Here is a 16,692-nt window from a genome sequence, read left to right on the forward strand (position 1 = left end):
TTTTACATATATATATATACATTTTTAAATTTTTGTTTGTTTTTTGTATTTTTTTGTGTTTTTTAATTTTTAATTTTTTTGTATTTTTATTTTTATATTTTTTTGTGTTTTTTGTTTTGTTTTTTTGAGCCTATGTGCGGAAAGAAATCGAGAATATGGAAAAAAGTTGATAATGAAGTTGGTAAAGATTATTTAAGTATATTTAGTAAAGAAAGATTTTATTAATTAATACTAAAAAAATTACAGGACTTTTACACAAATCATCACGTTACGAAATCTACAGAAAAAAAACAAAACAAATAATAAAGTATATCTCATAAACTAAGGGCTGGTGATTGTCTAATCATATATAACAATATTTTTGTTGTAAAAAATTATATGTTTAAAGGACACGGGAACACTCAACTAAACATTTAGTTCTTTCTACGAGCCAGTGTGTTAGTTTGGCTCATATGTTTAGTTTCAGATTCCCGTTCTCTATTTCACAAAAAACGTTTTTAATACAAAAAAGTTGACAGAAAATGTCCGTGGTATTTCTACGGACATGATAATTATATTTTAAAGTAATAATATTCCTGATGTTTCTGGTAATTATCCTGATCACTGCCGTTGGGTCAATATTTGAATTGTCAAACATATGATGGCATCTGCTGTTCCATATTTCACTCATAATGGTTTGAGTGACTGTCAACAGCAGCTGCGAGGTAGGGTTTTTCTCCGATAAATTCGCAGTCTCAATCGAGAATATGGAATTTATTGAAGAAAAGTTGTTTTGAGATGTCAAGGAGTTGTATACATGTTTAAAGTATTCCCATATTGTAACAGAGGGAGGACAGTAGGCAAATATGTGCAGATTGTCCTCAATTTTTCCGCAAGTTTTACATTTGTTGTTTTTAACGATCTGTTGCCTTGTGCTTTTGGCAAGCAAGGCAGCAGAAGGTAAGCTGTTATGGAGAAATCGAAAGAGGATGTTTTGCGTCGGTCCGTATGCGTGGTAGGTAAAATTACTTTTCCAAATTTGGGTCCACGGCATTGTTGTTTTTGTTGAACTGTTCCAGAAAAGTTCTGCTGGCACGACTGTCTTTTTGTTTTTTGCCACTTCTAAGTAAAAATTTTTTGTTGATTTTAGGGGGATGTTAAAGAGGGACCCGTATTTATCTAAGATTTCAATTGTAGTTTTGTAGTACTGAGACATTTTGTTGTCCCAGTGTTTTGGAAACGTGTTTTGCCTTAAAAAATTCCAGCTTTCGTTTTGCTTAGTAAATTTAACAAGTGAACTTGCCACCCAATACTTTGAAAAGTAGTAAGTACGGAATGAGGTACGAATTGAAAAGTATGGAATACTTTTCAAAAAGGATTCAAAGGCACGGTAAATTCGTTAAGTTCCTTCAAGTTTTTAACAAAAAAAGAAATTTTTAAAATATAAGAAATGTTTTTGGTTAATCATACTTTGAATAATTTCTCATAAATCTGTTTTTGTTTTATTTCTACTTTTGTTGGTTGCTTATCAATTTTATTAGCGAATTACGCGTTTTATTACGATATTTTATCGAAATTTTATTACGCATTAACATATTACGATATTTTTTTGAAATCTTGTTATAGGGGCTCTATGAAAAGATTGCGATAACGTACTGTCATCCTCATCTTCTTTGAGCCCCTATCTGTTTTACTTATTTTATTTATTGAAATTTTATATTACGAAGTTGTAAAATCTTATATTATATTAAAACAGAGAAAGAAAAAAAAAAAAAAAAAAAAAAAAAAAAAAAAAAAAAAAAAGTAAGAATCGTGAGTTTTGACCTCTTCGCGTTCTTTTATTTGAAAGAGCGTTTTGAGGTGGATCGCAAGACTTTGCTCCTTCGGTGATAAAATTCCGAGACCCCCGCTTTTGACGAGTAAGAAAAGTATCTCTCGTTTGACCGGGTTGAAATTGGTCTTTTGCCACAGATTTTCGAAAATGGCTCGATGCAAACGCTCTATTACCCACTCGGGAGTGGGCAAAACGTTTGCTAGAAACCACACTTTTGACATTGCTAGCGTATTTATCAGATTAGTCTTTCCCCTAAGTGACAAAGTACGCAGTCCCAGAAACTTGAGCTTTTTCTCTATTTTGTTAAGAGCTACTTGCCAGTTGAAATTGGTAGTATCGCTCAGTCTGGTGTAAAAAGTGACACCTAAAATTTTGAAACCGGTGTCATTGTTCCACTCTATGTTGTCCAATTGTGTGTAAATTTCGGGATCAAAACCCCCAAGAGCAAGACCTTTGGTTTTTGAGGCGTTGATCACTGAACCACTTGCTTTTTCGAATAGTTTTAGGTTTTCTAAATATAACTAAAATATTAAATATAACTAAAGTATTACCTTTTTAAATACAGTAAAATGATACTTTTTTAACAACGTACCTTGATATGGCTCACTTAAAAATTAAAGTTTGTCAAGTCAGGCGTATAATCGTCACGATAACCTTGCTAATGGTAACATGTAATCTAGTGCAACCTGAGGTGATTCTAGGAATAAATAATGATGGTGAGGAGGAGAGGTGAGCCTTTAAAAAGTACCGACTGACTTCTTAAAAATAAATAAAAAAGCTCCTCTAAACTAAAACTCCCCCGATTGGAATGACTCAAGTACACAACTAGCTGATTATGTTCATTAAAAAACCTACTATAATTTGAAAGTCACCTTCTTTGGAGTCACACCCCCAAACCTCTATAAAATTGACTATGAGTACAATCTGTTCCATGTCCTGCTGCCTTACGACTCGTTTTCTAAGCAAGAGCTAGCAAAAGTGAAATTTCTGTTATCAACACTATTTAATATTTTTGATGAATAGTGGTATTTATTTTTGTCTGTAATATAGTAGAGGCATCTTAGTTACTGTGTTAGCTCACCCGTAATTAACTTTAAAAGTTCAGTTTGACCAACTGCCGCTGTCTCATTTTATGGAGGAAAACGCTCAGAAAAATGAAGGCCAGTACCGAAAAATCAGCCTCATCAATTGGTCCTAGGAGGAATTATTTTAAACTTCTGTTTGCATGGACACATTAAGTTTTCGGGCTGGAAATAAATTCTATGTAGATTTTTTTTTTCTACAACTAATCCTATCATACAATTTTTTAAAAAATTTACTTAAAATGTTAGTAACTATAGTCCTATCTTTTTCTTTTCAACAAAGTTGATAATCTCAAAAACAATTATAGGGTATATTAGGGTAATATGAACACCTTGGTAATATGAGCATACTTAAAGATTTTTTTGATGAAAGCAGCGAAATTAATATTGATTTGTATTTTTTGAATCGACTTTATGTGGTGATAACAAGAATCAGCACAATTAGCGTAAATTCATTTGCAGTTATTAACGGGGATCATCTATTTAAAACGTATTAAATATTTTGCTTTGGTAAAATAATATCATCACGCATGAATAAATCTGTGGCGCGAAATTTTGGTGCTAAAATAAAAAAAAATTTTTTTTCATAAAGAAAAATATTTTAGCTAAAAGTCTAATCCATTTTTGTTTAAAAAACAATGCATAGAAACATTTAGTTTTGACTTTATTTAAAGATGCCATTTTTGTGTAACGTGAGCATGCTCAAATTGCCCAGTGTTTATCATTGAAATTACCTAGTTTAAAGTCCTAAAATAGCTGTGGTTTTAATCGTTTTTTGAATAAAAACAATACATAGTAAAAAATTTTAATATTTTAACAATATTTAATATTTTTCGGTAATTTAAATTCCAAAAATTTGAATTTTTATCGTTAAAAGTAACCATGAGCGAGATCTCGTTTCGTTCTCGTTTCTCGTGAGAAATGGGGCTTCTCGTGAGAAACGAGAAATTCTTGCAAGAAGTAGAACGAGACTTAAATATTATATTATTTTCCAAATTAAAAATTATTATAATTTACGAAATGCTTAATAATTTGTTTTTTTTAATTAATTAATATTTTGACTCCGTGATTTTAATAAATCTAATTAAAAATTTAATTTGTTTTTGACAAAAACAAATTAAATTTTTAACTAAATTTTTAATTAGATTTTTTAATTAGATTTAAAAAAAAAATTTAATTAAAAAATTTTAACTAGATTTTAAATATTTTTAATTAGATTTTAAATACAAAAAATTTTTGTATAAAATGTTGCACTTTCGACTTAATTTCATTAGTTTACCGAGTATTTCAACTTGACACATATTGTTCATATTGAAAAGAAATATTCTTGCCTCATTTCGACGATCAAAAATGTCACCGGGAAAAAACAAAATCTGGAGATATTTTTAAAAAACAAGTGACGGTGCTGAATGCAAGACGTGCAAAAAGTCTTTGAAAACAAAAGATGGAAACACAAGCTGACTTCATCGTCACCTCGAAAAAAAACACAGCCAAGATTACGTTGAGTATTCTGAAAAAACTGACGACTCTCTTCTTCCTCCTCTAAAAAAGAAACAACGAACCATGGTCGAAATGCTTGAAACAAAGTCGAAATATGACAAAGACAATTCCATTCAAAAACAGTTTAACTCTGCAATGCTGGATTACTTTTGCACTGATCTGGCATCCTTTTCAGCAGTCGAAGGAAGAGGTTTCAAGAAATTGTTTGACATTGCAAACCCTAAACTGAGCCTTCATCACAGAACAACATATTCAAGAAAGCTTTCAATTCGGTCAAGAGAAGTTCAAGCTGGAATGAAGAGCATAATAAGGAGATTACGCCAAATCTAAAAAGTGCTGCATTTACTTCTGACCTTTGGACTTCTAGAGCTCAGGACAGCTACATCTCTTGAACTTTTCACGCTATTGACGAAAATTGGAGACTACATCACTGGACACCCCATGTCCAACAGTTCCCAGGCAGACACACAGGTATCTTAATTGAAGGAAAGCTGGATTCTTTCTTAGAAGAACTAGGTTTGCCTGCTGATTCGCCAATGTACTGCGTGAACGACCAGGCAAGAAACATGAAACTTGCAGTCAAATTATCAAAGCGCCTTGACCAATACTTGGGCAACAATCATATTTTGCAATGTGAAGTTCGCGACTCATTTGGATTGACTGCTGGAATGGATGATGCGTTGCAAACATGCAAAGATTTAGCTTCTTTAACTCACCAGTCAACAGTTGCAGCTGAGTTGCTTGAATCAGAATCAGACGCTCAAGGAATCAATTTTAGACAGTTACGCCAATCTGTTGACACAATATGGAATAGTGAACTGGATTGCATGGCTTCTGCCCTACATCTGAAGAGTGTAATTATCAGCTTATGTGCAAATGAAGATATTTTTTCTTCAAAGACCATCAGTGCATCACAGTGGAAATCAATAGAGGGAGCAGTAGAAATTTTGGCACCACTTAAAGAAGCTATAGAAACGTGGTCGGCTGAGTCTATTCCAACAATTAACACTGTCGCCGATTCTTTTCATTTAATCCATGACAAAATTGATCAATTTATTGAGACGGATGGAAAAAATGGCTACGGTGTCTTGTATGCAAAAAACTTGAAAAGCTGCATTGAGGAAAGATTTCCTCTTTGTCACACTGGAAACTTATTGAGTGCTGCAGCAAACTACTTAAATCCTGCTTTAAAGGGACTTCACTTGAAGCTCTTCAAAAAATTTTAAACAACAAAAGAATGGTTAGCCTTACAGGTTAAGGATAATGTTGAGTGCCAACCTGTTGCCAGCGTCCTTTCAGCAGATTTGTCTCCTAATTCAAAACTAAAGCGCAAATTAAACGTCAGACTTGAAACACAAGAGCCAACATCTGAACTGAATCCTATTTTGAGCGAAATGTGCCTGTATGAATATCTCCCTGATGCCAAAAAAGACTTTTCGATTCTTGATTGGTGGAAATTGAATTCAAATACATTGCCAGAACTCTCTTCATTAGCTAGACAAATTTTAGCTATTCTAGCAAGTTCAACTAAATCAGAGAGAGTTTTTAGCTCAGGTGGAAATGTTGTCCGATCATCCAGACACAACTTACACCCAGAAAAAGTAGAAAAAATCATCTTAATCAGAGAAAACATTGTCTTGTTGGAAAAGTTTGGCAAAAAAATTCTGAATTAATATTTGAAAAAGTTGTTTACATTTGACAAATTTAATTTGTGTCTATTTGTCAAAACCATGTTTAGATTTTTTTTTTTTTACTTGGATTTTGATAAATTTGTTTTCAAAAATTGTTAAATTTCTCGTCTCGTCTCGTTCTCGATCTCACGAGAAGTACTAACTTCTCGTCTCGGTCTCGTCTCGGTCTGAAAAAAACTATTCTCGCTCATGGTTAGTTAAAAGGTTTGAGGTAATAAAATTGAAAAAATAACGAACTATTTTTTTGTTGTTGCGGAAAACATAGCAAATATTCAACAAAAGCTGGCTTAAAGTTTGATCCTTTAATAATGAGTTTTGTTAATAACATATCATTATATTCTAAAAACTAGTTCTAATTGTCAGTTTGGTATTTTTTTACTTAATTAATGTTATTTTTTGAGCTATTTAAAGTGCTTATATTACCAATCTGGTCTTGGTTATATACACTTTTGCTACTTTTTTAAAGCCTCAATTTTTTAGGAAAAAATTTCGGGTGCCCAAATATCTAAGTGGATCATGAGAAGGGACCCCCAAAAATTGTTTATTCGCAAAAATTTTGGGTCCAGCATAATTATTTTTGAAAATATTATAATTTTCGCTAAAGCTGCTCATATTACCCTAATCTACCCTATACAATAAAACATATGACTACATAAATTTGAATAAACTTTTATATAAGAATCTATTCGGTTTAAAAAAAAATTTTTTTCAACTTAGCAATCAATTATATAGTTCATCCATAAAATCTCCAATATAGTTGGCAAATAACTATATACATTAGGTATTTTTAACATTAAATCACAAAATTTTAGTTAACATGTTTAAATTCTACGGAATTAATGGTGAATTAATAAAATCTATAAAAGTCACTTGACAAGTAGGATGAAATTTGTTCATGATTTTCAAAACAAAACCTGATTGAAATAAAATCTGGTGTTCCACTAGGTTAAATTTTAGGAATTATTAAACTTTAGGAATTAGAATAAATGGTAAATTAATAAAATTGTATAAAAGTTACTTGACAAGAAGGAAGCAATTTGTTGATGATTTGTTGATGAGTAATTGAAATAAAATCTGGTGTTCCACAATGTCAAATTTAAGAACCAAATTTGTTTTTAAATCTATATAAACAATTTAATTAAAGCTTCTAACCTTATGAGTATCATGTTTGTTTTTGCATGTTTGCAGACTATTGAAGAGCTTATTGTTAAAAGTTAAGTCTTAAGTCACAACTCAAGTCACAAAATAAATTTTTTAAGAGAATCTAATTTGATCAGCCATTTTAAATTTTTATTTTGCAAATTATGAGCATTATAATTTGTATCAAGTTATAAATTATGATCAAGGTGAGATTTTTTAAAGTCAAATTTCTAATTTGACTTTAAGAAGTCTCACAAGTTTAACCTGTTACATTAAGGTAATTATTAAATTTAATTTTGTGGATATAAATTTATTATACAAGTTTAAATAATTAGCAAAAAAAAGAGTCATAAAAAAATTGTTGCGAAGCAAAAACTGAAAGTGAATCATAGTGCCCCACTTTCTCCAACTTCTAAAGTGCCCCACTCTCTCCAACTTCTAAAACTGTGTTACAATATCTTTACCATCGTCGGTCATTTTTTTTAAAGATCTTTTCACCCTATAATCTATATATATTTATACTTTACGAAATAATAATTAATGAATTAAACTCTTTTGACAAACAAAGTTCAATCAATTTTGTATGAACAATCGAGCACCATATCTTTGGAACAAAATTGTTCTACCTAATTTTAATTTATCAATCTTGTTTTCCGTTTTTAAAAGTCTTAAAAAACTATATTCTTTTTACTGATAATAAATACAAATATTTTTGAGATGCAAAATTATTTTTCTGGTCTGCAAAGTTTGTAAATTTGTTTATGTTTACACTGATTTATATTAACTTAGATTAAAATAAAAGAAGTGAGTACCCTAAAGCTTCAATCCCGTAGTTTAAAGTTAGTACCTTGTTGTCTTCTGTGAGTTTTCTAAGGAAATATTATAAATAAAGAGGAATAATAATAAAATTGAATAAATAGTCTCAGTGATTAAACAAATAATTAAATACCTTATTAACTTTTTATTACTATGTACTAAACAATAAATAAACTCTTTAAATCAAATAACTTTGGGACTACACAAATAAAAGAAATTTTAATCAGCAACTTTGAAATTTTTACATCTGTTTTTAATTAACACCATTTGCAAACTCCAAAAAAGAAATTTTAAAATATTTAGATGATGACGGTTGGTTTTCAGTTTCTATAAAATGAAACTTTAAAAATGAATGTTTGGAGCAGCAGAGAAAATAATAATCACGCTAAGAGTAATCAAAACCATGAATAAAACAAAAAAAATTTGATCAATTTTTCTGACCACGTGTTCCCAATCTTGTCGAATCTTTTGCTCCATAGTGTTAGTAGCAAAAAAATGGTTTATACTGTTTAAACTATTTTGATCCTCTTTGCCAATGTTGTAATGCATTTCACATTCAGGTCGTAAGTTGGATTGTTGCGACGTTGTCCACTCAACTTTTGGGTGAAGAGGTTTGCTTTCCGTATTGTTAACCTTGTCATTGCAAACGGTCATTCTTGCATTAAAAAGTCGCTCTTTTATCATAATAAACGTATTTTTTGGTTCCTTTCTTTTGTTATCATTTTCAAGATCGTCTTTAACATCAATAAAAATTGTTCTATTGAAGTTTTTTTTCGTTTTTAGTTTAGAAAAAAACCTGTTTTTCATATACTCGATGCAGTTATGGATGTGGTTGTTAAAAAATATTGCTCTTACAATATTAGGAACAGGGACTGTTTTTGCAGCTACCATTATAATTACGCAATTCGACATTAGCGCAAGACCGATTTCGCACATTAACACTGTATAAAATCTAAAGTAAAATTCTTTTTACTGTAAATTTAAAAATATTTACAATTTAATATGATTTAAGCATTTAAAACACAACAATAAAAATTTTGCAATACAAATTAAGTTTAGAACAAGTGATGCATTATCAAAGTTAAATATTTAATTTAATAAAATATTGAAATGTATTATTTTAATTTAAAAAAATTCGATACTGTTGATCACGGAATTTATCTTTCAATGTTAAAGCATTACGGTATTAAAGGCCAAATATATAAGTGGGTTGAAAGTTATCTTTTTAATATAAAACAGTTTGTTGTCCTGGAGGAATCAGAAGCTTTTGATATTGTTTGAGGAGTCCCACAGGGATCAATCTTGGGATCAAACTCAACCTTTGTTGTTTTTAACATATATTAATGATATAAATAAAGCTTCTCATAAAATATTCTCAACTATGTATTCAGACGATACAAATTTATTCTAAAACAAATCTGATGTAAAAATATTGTTCAAAACAATGAACACTGAACTAGAAAGCTTTAACAAATTTATTTGTTTAATTTGTTTAATATAATTTGGTTTATAGCTAATAAGTTATCATTAAATTGTGAATAAACAAGTTTTACTCTCTTCCATAAAATTACACAACTAACTAATCTTTTCTTAAAGTTACCAAAACTGTCAATCAATAAAAATGAATTAAATTGAGTAAAAATCTAACTGAGTAAATTGAGTAAGATTTTTGGGAGTAATATTTAATGAGAACCTATCATGGAAAAAAGTATTAGTCTCATTAAAACAAAATTGTAATCTGCTATAAGTGTATTATATAAAGCTAGAGCCTTTCTTGATAATAAATCACGCAAAATGCTAAACTTCAGTCTTGTTCATTATCGTCTCTCCTACGCTAATATTGTTCGGGTTAACACACAAAACTAAACTAATAAGATTACAGAGCCTACATGTATGTTAAACTACGCATGTAAAGCAGCTAACTATTTAAAGAGATTAGAAAACCGTTCCCCTGTAATGAAACACATAAATGTTCTAAATATATCAAAACTTAATTCGCTTCAAATAATATTTGTGTATGAATATAAGAATAACTTGCTGCTAAAAATATTTTCTGATGTTTTGACAAAAATACAAGCTTCGGTCAAATACCAACCGTAACTTTCACTTGAGCAGAATAAAATCACAAGTGTCAATATTCTCAATTATTAGCCAAGGCCCGTCATTATGAAAATCATTTGAAAAAGAACATTATAAAAAATTTGAAAAGCACTTTCTCTTTTAAACGACTATTGAAATTGCATCGCCTTTATTTTTGACATATATGCAAGTATGTTTGTATATGTGTGTGTGTGTTTATGTGTATATGTGTAGGTATGCATATATGAGTTTTTAACGAATATTCTTCAAGTTGTATTTTTTTTAAAAATTATTTATTATTAACTTACAAAAGCCACGTGGGCTTTAAATGTTATTATAAAGGGGCTCTACGAAAAGATTGTGGTGACTCCAGTCATCCGTATCTTCTTTGAGCCCCTGTCTGCTTTATATACATTCTTTGTGTAACATAAAAGTCTCATTGAAATTTTATTATTTTATTTATATACTAACAGCGAAATACATAAAAAAAAAGAAAAGAAAAAAAGATGGCACAATTTTCTCAATTTAGGTTGGAAACCTCACATGAGCTATAAGACAACAATTTTTACAATTTTTAAGGTGGCTAAAATTTGATGATACGGCTGACTTAATTTTTTTTTAAATACTTTTTAGCTAGAAATTTGTTTGCAATTAAAAGAGTGAAACAAAAAACTTTTTTACTTCTACTTGCAAATTTTGTTTTTTTACAATCAAACTTCGGCTATACTATTTGTACTATTAAGGGAGATAAACTTTCTTTAAAATAATAACAATCATAACCAAAATCAATAAGCGGTTTTCGAAATATTTCAAAAATCCCATCGGTCATTATTTTTCCGGACAGTCTTCATAAGGCTATTTGTGTTTCCATATTATGGTTAAAAAATTATTATTAATAATAATGATCATTAATCATGGTAAAAAAATATTATAAGAAAAAAGAATTCAAATTTACTAATAACAAAAAGGGGTCCTCCACAAAGTACGTGCGCGGGTATGGGGGAAAGAGGGAGAAAGAGCTTAATCACATACCAAACTGGTTTAAATGCAACAAATTAATCATGAGCGTTGACAAAACAAAGTATATTCTAAATGACTCTTCATCAAAAAATATCCCAAATGCCAACATTCTCACCTAAATTATTTATAGACAAAGTTGAAATATAAAAAAAAAATAGTCCTCAAAGATTTTATGAATTTATTTAGATGAAAATGTTACATGGAAACCACATGTTTACATGGAAACCACATGTTAACTACATCAGCTCTAAAGTTGCTAAAAGTATTGCAAATTTATTTAAAAACAAATATTACTTTAACAAAAAAAATGTTTATTCTAATTTACGACTCACTTATACATAGCTATATTAACAATGCAGGTACTGCATAATAATTCTTTATTATCGACATATTACCACTCCATACGTTTATTAAGTTCTATGAGGCCGGGTGAATAAAAATAAGCAATTGCTTTTACTCAGTAATTGGTCAGTTTTACGTCAATAAAAATTTTAGGAATTTTGATTAACTTTTTATTCAAGTAAAGTTGAACAATTACTGACAAAATTGCTTAACTTTACGTGACTAAAAATTTAAGCAAAACTCCTGAGTTTTTATTCACGTAAAGCTGATCAATTACTGAGACTGTGGACCTTATTAGTAGAATAAAATAGTTTTGCCCAATTTGAGTTGTCTCTACCATTATCCGTTTTTAGAAAATCTAAAAAAATTCATCATTTTATTTTATAACGTATTCATATATTTTTAGCAGTATGTATTATTACTTTAGATATTAAATAGATTTTTAAATTTTTGTTCCATTTTTTATTTTTCTAATGGCTAGTCTGTATTAAATTAAAAATGTGCAAAAAGTAAATGACAAAAAAGATTCAATAAAAATATTTAAACGTATGAAATTTAAAAACATTGAAATAAAATAAAAAAGAGTGGAAGCATGCGTCTAGATTTATGGAAATCTGCAAATATTTATATGTATGTTACTTTTATAGGTGAACCATCCTTTGGCAGTGGTTCGGCGTTTTTGTCGACAGAAGCATAAATGCCTCAACGTTTGGTAATCTGGCTTTACATACAACGACACCATTGGATCGTTCTTTTGTTTCTTTTAAACAATATTTTTTGATAATCTAGAAGTATATTTGGAAGTTTCTATTTTCTCCAAAACCTGTTTAACCCAACACAAGAGGAAAATTTTTCAAAATTAGGACAGTTGCACCAGTATGAAATAAAATCTGATTTCTTCATTAAAAGTGAAAGCTTAGACATATTAAAAACACGAGTTGATAAATACTGTATGATTTGTAACTTGTATAATATTTAATTTACCTAGAAAAATTTAACAATGAATAAGTTGTCATAGTGAAATTAATAACCATCGATTTCACTTGCAGTTTTTGAACTAGTGTTTCTTACAACTATAATTATATTATTGCTTACATGTATATCAACAGTATACAGGTATATTTTGGGGACAACATTTAAAATCGGGCTAAATGCGATACAAGACGTTAATAGACTTTACTTCATAAACAAATAATTTTAACTTGAACTGGATGCTGTATAAATAATAAGCTAATAAGAACTACCTAGTAAAACTACTCTAACTAACAAGTGACAACTTGAAAAAGTAATAAAATTAACAACGAATAGTATAATATTAAACGCAATATAATAATTTTTTCTATTATTAATTGTTTTTTTATTTTCTTAATTAGTTGTTTATTTAAAAATATACTTGACTAAAATTAATTATACTTACTTAACCAACAATGGCACTGTATCAGAACTTGGTGGAACAGAATCTGAGACAATCAAAACGTAGACAGATAAAGAAAGAAAATTTGTTATAACCAATCCAGCTCTCTCCCCGGTAAGAGGAGGGAGAAAGAATGAGAAACACGACAGAATAGCTATTAAAGCTCCAGGAATAATTAGATTAAACAAGTAAAACTTGGCTCTTCGGTGAAGTGAGATGTAATAACTCAAAGTTACATACGGGTTTGGACAACAATTAAACATCTCTGAAGTCCGTCTAACTTCAAAACCTAAAACGATACGATTAAACTTAATATATGTATGTATGTATATATATATATATATATGTATATATATATATATATATATATATATATATATATATATATATATATATATATATATATATATACAGTCATAAATACATATATACATACATACATACATACATACATACATACATACATACATACATACATACATACATACATACATACATACATACATACATACATACATACATACAACAGATCATATGTATCTAAAGACGCAATTTCCCCACACATTTAGTGCGCTTTATTTAAAAAATGTGCGCTTTATTTTTTCAGAAAAAACAAACAAAAAACGATTGCTGACATAACCCAAACCCTTAGTTGATGTAGCAATACTATTTATATGTTCTACCTATTTAATCGATGTATGTACAGAAGCCCCTGCAGCTAACTATTTTAGTATGATGTCATCCTTGTATATATCAAATGCAGCATTCAAATATGTGATTGCTTTTTATAATAAAGTAATTATTTTTCAAAAACGAATTTCTTTTGAACACATGGAACTTGGGGCATTTTTAAAGGGTATTTTTGCTTTAATTTGCAAATCGTATATTTTCTACTTCAAATCAATTTTTTTTTATTATTTCACAGGCTAAAAGATTGTAAAAGTTCTTTTATATGAAATAGAAGCTTTTAATATAGAGTTAAATGTATTTAATACACTTTGCTTTATGTATAAATATAAGACCCACTCATCTCCCGTTTCTTTTCATAACTTGTATTTGCAAAGAGATCGAAAAAAATATATTTGAAGGAATGATGATTTAATTAGGCAACCATTTTCTCAAACTTATTTTGGAAAATATTTTATATTTTTTCGCGGACCATTTTTATGGAATAATATTTTTCTCAAACAAGATTTTTCTTCAGACTGTAATTTTGATTCTCTAAATTTAATATAAAAAAACTCATTTTTCCAACTAAAAATATACTTTACCTATTTTAAAATTCTTAAAAATATTTTAATTTTAAATAATATTTAATTTTAAAAAATCGAAAATTTATTCAATTATTTACTATACTTATTTATTAATTTGTATAATTCTTCTATTTTAATTTTGTTATTTTTATGTTTATTTTTTTATATGTTGTTTATCATATTTGTTTTTATTATATTTTATTTAATGATATTACTTTACGAGCTTTATATAATCTTTTAATATTTAACTTAAATTTAATTTTATAAAAAAAAAAATTTGTAAAATTGTAATATTATAAAAAAAAAAAAAAAAGAAGCAGCATGGAACAAATAAAATAAAATAAAAAATAATTAAAAAAAAAACGGAGGGAGGGAAAAATCTACAAATATATGGAGGTCATCTATTCTTTGGCAGTTGATTCAGCATTTATTTTTTATCTTCAGAAACGTTAACGCATCAATGTTTGGTGTAACTCTCGAGGTTTTTTCTTCACAATCTTTTTAACAATCTGGAAATGTATTTGTAAGTTCTGACATATTCATAATTGTATTCATTAATTATATTAAGTGGTATACACTATATCAAGCGATTTTATAGTAATTTATAAAATTTAATGGTTATGTTTTGACAATATATATATATATATATATATATATATATATATATATATATATATATATGTATATATATATAGTGGTATACATATATAAAAAAACCTATACATATATATAATAAATATATGTATGCATATATATATACATATATATATAATATATATATATATATATATATATATATATATATATATATATATATATATATAAATATATATATATATATATATAAAAATATATATATATATTTATATAAAAATATATATATACATTTATATATATATATATATATATATATATATATATATATATATATATATATATATATATATATATGTATATATTTATATATACATACATATATATATATATATATTTACATACATATATATATATATATATATATATATTTATATATATATATATATATATATACATACATATATATATGTATATATATATATGCATACATATATTTATTATATATATGTATAGGTTTTTTCATATATGTATACCACTATATATATATACACATATGTATATATATATATATATATATATATATATATATATATATATATATGTATATATATATATGTATACATATATATATATATATATATATATATATATATATATATATATATATATATATATATATATATATATATATATATATATAATAAATATATTATAATATAATACATAAAATGTAATCCCGATGGTTTTCAATTAAATAGGACATGTTGTAAGACTAAATATATTTATAGAGATCAGGGAATTTAAATCTGAGCATATTTAGTATTTAGGAGTGGTTACAGACATACAGGTGGTTGTTTTAGATGTAGTTAAGGGTGGTCTTGGGATGTACCAATCGTTTTTAAACTGGATGGTACGGTAATATGCCTGATTATAGATAATTGAGGTTAGAGAATTTAAATTTGGGTATAATAGGTCTCCAGGAGTGGTTATGATTGCACAGGTAGTCATTTTAGGTGTAGTCATGGGTTGTCACACGATCTTTGCTTTATTTTTATTTATTTTGTGTACTTAATTTCTTTGATATTATGAATATAAACATAAAACGTTCAATAAAATTGAACTTTATTAATTAAATTTTGTTTTATAAATAAGCATTAAGGTAATGGCATACATCATACATTAGTACATCAAGAGCTTCTTGGTCTCCTCAGGTTGATTGGAGTCTTTGACTTCTTCACTAACTCCTCCTCATTCTGGACATCTTAGTATCATAGCTGCAAAGCATTTTCATTATAAGATCATAGTTTGTTTGGGTCCTGAAGAGTTTCATTGTTTAGTGCTTCTGTTAATTTAGTTTAAAACATTAATATTAGAGTGTATAAAATGATTATTTTTCACAAACAATATACTGTTTTTCCAGAAATATACTGTTTTCAAATCAAAGATTCCAATCAACCTGATGATGTAGTTTTCTCGCTTTCAACAAAACGAGACATTAAAAATCCTTTTTTCTAGTAAACAAACTAATTTCTCTTTACTAAATTAAACTTTTTTTTTTAGATAAATAAATATTCTTTGCTCATAATAATACAAATAACACATTTTCTCTTGTATAAATCATCTTTATATAAATATAAAGATAATTTATACAATACAATAACCAACATAAACGTACATCAAAAAATATCTGAAACATAAAAAAAATAAATGAATAGTTTTAACAAGATTTAAATGATTAAAAATCTAAAACCATTCTTTATGCATCTTCTTCAGTTATTTAAAGCAAAATATATGATTGGATATCATTTATGATATAAAGCCTAACACCTTCTGCGCTCAGCTGAGCTCAGAAAATTTGGTTTTAAATCTTTAAATATATAAAAGAGAGTGTAATTTAAGGTTGATCACATGAACGGCCTTGGGCAGCCTAATGTTTTTCTGCTTT

General features: G+C 27.7%; 1 protein-coding gene across 1 annotated transcript in view; it reads right to left on the reverse strand.

Annotated features, from left to right (window-relative positions):
- Window positions 1-8,152: 8,152 nt before the first annotated feature.
- Window positions 8,153-16,692, reverse strand: part of LOC100204809 (neuronal acetylcholine receptor subunit alpha-10) — a 38,857-nt gene continuing 30,317 nt past the window's right edge. Inside the window, exons 8-9 of the mRNA XM_065801490.1 lie at window positions 12,901-13,186; window positions 8,153-8,994 (exon numbers count right to left, since the gene is read on the reverse strand). Coding sequence (XP_065657562.1) covers window positions 8,385-8,994; window positions 12,901-13,186 — 896 coding nt within the window. The 3' untranslated portion in view covers window positions 8,153-8,384. The remainder of the gene's footprint in view (window positions 8,995-12,900; window positions 13,187-16,692) is intronic.

The sequence above is a fragment of the Hydra vulgaris genome, chromosome 07 (assembly GCF_038396675.1).
Source record: "Hydra vulgaris chromosome 07, alternate assembly HydraT2T_AEP".
Taxonomy (NCBI): Eukaryota; Metazoa; Cnidaria; class Hydrozoa; order Anthoathecata; family Hydridae; genus Hydra; species Hydra vulgaris.